Source organism: Mandrillus leucophaeus, unplaced genomic scaffold, assembly GCF_000951045.1.
Source record: "Mandrillus leucophaeus isolate KB7577 unplaced genomic scaffold, Mleu.le_1.0 Scaffold401, whole genome shotgun sequence".
NCBI lineage: Eukaryota > Metazoa > Chordata > Mammalia > Primates > Cercopithecidae > Mandrillus > Mandrillus leucophaeus.
In genome coordinates, this window is record NW_012104266.1 from 1567748 (window position 1) to 1573981 (window position 6234).

Here is a 6234-nt window from a genome sequence, read left to right on the forward strand (position 1 = left end):
CCTCCCCTCCTCTCCCTTCCCCTCCCTTCCCCTCCCTTCCCCTCCCCACCTTTATTCAGCTTCCGGTAGAGGCTGGTAGGGTAAGGGAGCTCAGTAAGTCACTTCTGTGCGACTGTTGTTTTATTTCCGGTCTATGGGACCCGGCTGCGATTTGCTGCTGCGGGCAGCAGGTACCATCACTGCTGCCGCCATCATGTCAGACACGGACAGCGACGAAGATTCCGCTGGAGGCGGCCCATTTTCTTTAGCGGGTTTCCTCTTCGGCAACATCAATGGAGCCGGGCAGCTGGAGGGGGAAAGCGTCTTGGATGATGTGAGGGGGTGGGCGTGGGGGTAGGGCTGGGGAGGGTGCGGCTAAGCAGAAGAAGGAGGTGCAGGGAGGAAAGCAGAGGGTGCTCAGGCAGCGAGAACTGGGCGCAGTTAACGCCGGGGAGGAGGATCCCGCCCTCGTGGTTGCGGGAGCAGCGTCGCGTGGGAGTGATCAGTTCTAGGGGAGGGTGGGCAGAAGAGAGCGCGAGGCGAGCCCGGGGCCAGGGGCGTAGGGAATGGTGGCTTTGGAGCTAGTGCTCTGCCGACCAGGCAGTAGGACACATGCTTGTTTTGCCTAATGAGATGGCTTCCCACCCGTAACCTGCTTGGAGATTCTTGACACTTCCTGCCCCTCTGACATCGCTAGGCTGAGATGGCTCTATAGAGCCAGAGGACTGGACAGGACCTGTCCCCCGCTCGTTTGGTTCTGGCCCCAGGCTTAGGTCAATGGGGTATTCTCAGCACCCAGGCGGGCCTCCTGGTCCCAGTGCGCCTTATAGGTGGTTCTCCCAGCGTCTTCACTGACATCCGTGAAATAGTGTCCTGCGCCCTCATGAAACTACCCCGCCTTCGCTTAGGCCCGTTTTCTTGAGGGGTGAAGCTGTCGGCCGCTGTGGCCCCTACTGTGCCACAGGCCCATGCGAAACTTGGCCCGAACGAGCCCCGTCTCGCCGCCTCCAATCCCACTCATCTCCCTGCCTTGGCCCTGGTTCCGAGAACGACTGTTCCATTCGTTCAGTCTTGGTAGTTCTTTGATTCGTCTTCTCTTGTAGTGTTATATTTTAAAGTGTAGGCGATGCAGTTGGCTGTGGTGCTTTAATAAAGATCTGATCGATGCGAAGTTTGGTAGATAGATATTGCAGTTCTTGAACGTGTTACTCCTTTTGGCACACTGCACAGTCATTTTTCATGTGGATTTGTGACTTTGTTGTGGACCAGGGAAATAAGCCTTTCTGGTGTGGGAATCGTAGGTTTAGTTGTTGTCTTCGACTCTGGTGCTGTCCCTTTTTCAGGAGTGTAAGAAGCACTTGGCAGGCTTGGGGGCTTTGGGGCTGGGCAGCCTGATCACTGAACTCACGGCAAATGAAGAATTGACCGGGACTGACGGTGCCTTGGTAAATGATGAAGGTGAAGTCTGGGTTGTGAGGAGTAGGTGGGGGAGGAGGCTAGCCACCTACTACTATATGTGTACTTTTGTGTGTGTGTAAGATGGAGTTTTGCTCTGTCTCCCAGGTTGGAGTGCAGTGGGGCGATCTCGGCTGACTGCAACCTCCGCCACCCGGGTTCAAGCATTTCTCCTGTCTGAGCCTCCCAAGTAGCTGGGACTACAGGCGCGCGCCACCACGCCCGGCTAATTTTTGTATTTTTAGTAGAGACAGGGTTTCATCATAGTGGTCAGAGTGGTCTCGAACTCCTGACCTGAGGTGATCCGCCCGCCTCGGCCCCCCAAAGTGCTGGGATTATAGGCGTGAGCCACCACATCCAGCCTGTACATGTACTTTTAAATGGGAATTACCTGAGGGAGTGAGGGTCACTTACTGTTGTTGCGATTCTCCCTGCTTTTTCATAGGGTGGATTAGGAGTACGGAAGATGCTGTGGACTATTCAGACATCAACGAGGTGGCAGAAGATGAAAGCCGAAGATACCAGCAGACAATGGGGAGCTTGCAGCCCCTTTGCCACTCAGGTGATTCTTTGGTGTATTAGCTTGAACATTCCAGTGCATTATCCTGTTGTATAGTCCAGTTTGGGCTCTGGTTTCCATGCCTGCTTTCTGCCATTGTTCCTGCTCTCTATGCCTTTGCTTTGCTCCTCTCCCTTTGTCAGCTGAGTTCTAAGTAGCTGCTATCTTTTTTTGTTCTGGCCAGTGTTAACTGTACTCGTGGTTATTCCTCATACTGTTCAGTCATGAATTCTTGGTTAATGACAAATAGCTTCCTTGTCATCTGGTATTTGAATACCTGCAGGGGTTTGTGAGATGCACTTCAAAGTTGGAAACTATGAAACAAATTCAGTTTTTGCCCTGAAGGAATTGATAGTTCAAGAGGGATGCAAGGTCATACATAAACAGTGAACTAAGGCAGGACGCGGTGGCTCACGCCAGCACTTTGGGAGACCGAGGCGGGCGTATTACCTACCTGAGGTCGGGAGTTTGAGACAAGCCTGACAAACATGGAGAAACTCGGTCTACTGAAAATACAAAATTAGCCAGGCGTGGTGGCACGTGGACTATAATACCAAGTACTCGGGAGGCTGAGGCAGGAGAATTGCTTCAAACCGGCAGGCGGAGGTTGCAGTGAGCTTACATCGCGCCACTAGACTCCAGCCTGGGTGACAGAGCGAGACTCCGTCTCAAAATAAAAAGAAACACACTTCCTGTCAGTTTAGAGTACATAACAAGTGCTCAAACAACGTGTAATGAACTGAGTTAAATTAGTCAGAGTCTACTACTAGCTAATTGTATTACTTTTGATAAAATTCCACACTTTATTATAAAGTTCTCTAAAGTTCAAATTTTCCTTTTCTACTAGAGGTTACAAATAAATCTTAAGACTCCTTCCACTTAACTGACTTTACCTTCTAGGTCTGAGGTTCTGATTCTACAATGTAGCATCTTGTTCTGATTCTATAATGTAGCACCTTATACCAGAGAAGAAAAAAACGTATTTGCAAGCAAGTATCAAGTTCGTTGTTTACACAGGGTGCGGTGGCTCACGCCTGTAGGGGAGCATGGTCATTTGAGGTCAGGAGTTTGAAACCTGTCTGGCCAACATGGTGAAACCCCTTCTCTACTAAAAATAGAAGAAAATTGGCCAGGTGTGGGATTACATGCCTGTAATCCCAGCTACTCGGGAGGCTGAGACAGGAGAATTGCTTCAAACCGGAGGCGGAGGTTACAGTGAGCTGAGATCAAGCTCCGTCTCCTGGGTTCATGCCATTTTCCTGCCTTTGCCTCCCCAGTAGCTGGGACTACAGGCGCCCGCCACCTTGCCCAGCTAATTTTTATTTTTATTTTTATTTTTATTTTTGGTAGAGATAGGGTTTCACCGTGTTAGCCAGGATGGTCTCCATCTCCTGACCTCGTGATCACCCCGCCTTGGCCTCCCAAAGTGCTGGGATTACAGGTGTGAGCCACCGCATCCGGCCTAGGCAGTGTGTTTCGAAGATAAGTTGGCTGGGTGTGGTGGCTCAGGCCTTTGTAAACCCAGCACCTTGGGAGTCCCAAGTGGGCAGATAATGTGAGGCCAGGAGTTCGAGACCAGCCTGGCCAACATGGAGAAACCCCTTCTCTACTAAAAGTACAAAAGTTAGCTGGGCATGGTGGCGTGCGTCTGTAGTCCCAGCTACTCGGGAGGCTGAGGCATGAGAATCGCTTGAACCCAGGGAGGAGGAGGTTACAGTGAGCCAAAATGACGCTGCTGCATTCCAGCCTGTGCGGCAAGAGCTAAACGCTGTCTCAAAAGATAATGAAGTCCATTTTCGGAACTTGAGGAATTCAATTTAGTGGTCTGGAATCTAGAGCTATTGGTCCACAGTTCTTTATAGTTCATTCTTTGCACTGCCCTGTTCTGCCTCTCACTGCCTGAAACTGCCCCTGCCACCCCCCCGACGGAGCCTCTCTCTGTCACCAAGGCTGGAGTGCAGTGGCGCAATCTTGCCTCACTGCAACATCCACCTACCGGGTTCAAGTGATTCTCCCGCCTCAGCCTCCCCAGTAGCTGGGACTACAGGTGTGCGCCACCACTCCCAGCTAATTTTTCTTGTGTTTTTAGTAGAGATGAGGTTTTGCCATGTTGGCCAGGCTGGTCTCGAACTCCTGATCTCAGGTGATCCACCCACCTTTGCCTCCCAAAGTGTTGGGATTACAGGTGTGAGCCACCCTGCCCGGCCTGCTTGAAAGTTTTATAGGAAGTTGCTCCTTATTTATTCATTGTCCACCTCTTCAAACTAGATTTCAGGCTGCTGATAAATGTGAATAAAACCTTGGTAAATACTTGAACTTAATTTTTTCGGGACAGCTTATGGATTTGAGTGCTGCTTATATGAAAAGAATTAACTGTACTGCGAGTGCTGCTTATATGAAAAGAATTAACTGTACTGCATATACGAAAATTAACCCATGAAAAATAGAAGATATAAGCCCTGCCTTTAAGGATATTGTTATCTTGTGGGGAAGATGACATAAATAAATGCAGAACAATTATTCATAGTAAGGCGAACCAACTATGAGCTCATGTTTCTGTATATAGAGTGTTATATTTAGTTTTGATGGGCTGCCAGAATAGGTAAGTCAATAGCTGTCATTTTTGAGCACCCTGACTGAGGGGAAATGGTGGCAGTTATTATTTTCAGTAGAAGTTATAATTTCCAGGTTTGTGTTTGTTGTCTTGACTAGGGATGGTAAGGAAAAGGCTGGGAGTTTCCCTGGGTGAGTTTTATGAGCTAGCTTCCTGGAAAAGGAGGATGCTACATTTGATAGAATCTCAGTACTCTGGGATGCTCTTTTCTAAGTTCTCTTGTCCTCTAGTGGTGCCTTCACCTATACCCTTAGCTTTTTCCTTCCTTGGCATTGGCTCCTTTGTGTGGCTTGATTTACAAGGATGCTTCTTGGGAATAATTGGAAGTGGATGTAGATTGCTAATAAAGCTTTCATGGAGGTGAATTTTGAGTAGAATTTTGAAAGTGAGGCAAGGTTTGGTGGAGAAGGAGCAGCAGTTCATTTTGGTTTGAAAACATGGCTTGTCTAAAGTTTTGGAGATATTTAGAAATAAGCAAGTCATGTGTGTAGAGGGGGGAATTAGCCAGTAGGTTTTCTTGAAAGGAGTAGAAAACATGCTGCCAAATAGCAAGAACCAAGAATAGAGCAATTTCACAGTACCTTTATGTATGTATTACTTGGGATTTGATGACATAAGGAATTGTAAACCATCATAGACTGTTGAGTGAGAGGCAGGATGGTATAATGAAAAGAAAAGGACTTTGGAGTCAAAGTGTCCTAGGCTTAGAGTGTCATAGATTCAAATTCCAACTCCATATTTAGTGTGACTGTGAGCATGTTGCTCAATCTCTGAGGCTTGGATTTCTCATTTGTAATAATCCCTCTGTTTTCTTGTCAGTAGTAAAGGTGATAATAGTTACATTAATAATAGTTTTGTGAGAATTTAAGTTTATCACATGATGTGAAAGCACATAGTATAATGGTAAATGCTCTTGCCAATATTAGTTGACTTTCCTTTTTTTCTGCTTTGCTAGTTTACAGTCTTAGAGGCTTCCCTTTGTGATGCTTTAGAAGAGTGATACTTGTCGCTATGGGATTTTGATTAGTAAAAGAGTGAATGTCACATCAACTTGGAGGCTGTTCTTGCAGGCTAGAGATGTAAAGTTATTAAGATCTGAAGTAGGGTGACAATTGTAGAAAATGATAGCTAGGGTCAGGCCGGGCGTGGTGGCTCACGCCTATAATCCCAGCACTTTGGGAGGCCGAGGAGAATGGATAACTTGAGGTCAGGAGTTCAAGTCTAGCCTGACCAACATGGTGATACCCCGTCTGTACTAAAAATGCAAAAATTAGCCGGCTATGGTGGCACACTTCTGTAATCCCAGCTACTTGGGAGGCTGAGACAGAAGAATCGCTTGAACCCGGGAGGCGAAGGTTGCAGTGAACCGAGATCATGCCACTGCACTCCAGCCTGGGGGACAAGAGCGAAACTCCACCTCAAAAAAAAAAAAAAGATAGCTAGGGTTAAACTTAGAAGATACTGATAAAGTATCATAGGACTTGGTTGCCTATAGTCCCAGCTACTCAGGAGGCTGTGGCGGGAAGATAACTTGAGCCTAGGAGTTGGAGGTTGCAGTGAACTATGATCAAGCCTCTGCTCTAGCCTGGGCAACAGAGCATGACCCCTGTCTCAAAAAAAAAAAAAA

At 47.7% G+C, this 6234-nt stretch overlaps 1 protein-coding gene across 1 annotated transcript in view; it reads left to right on the top strand.

Moving 5' to 3' along the window:
• The first annotated feature begins 129 nt into the window (after positions 1 to 129).
• Positions 130 to 6234, top strand: part of TAF1 (TAF1 RNA polymerase II, TATA box binding protein (TBP)-associated factor, 250kDa) — a 125815-nt gene continuing 119710 nt past the window's right edge. Inside the window, exons 1-3 of the mRNA XM_011992078.1 lie at positions 130 to 313; positions 1323 to 1437; positions 1880 to 1996. Coding sequence (XP_011847468.1) covers positions 134 to 313; positions 1323 to 1437; positions 1880 to 1996 — 412 coding nt within the window. The 5' untranslated portion in view covers positions 130 to 133. The remainder of the gene's footprint in view (positions 314 to 1322; positions 1438 to 1879; positions 1997 to 6234) is intronic.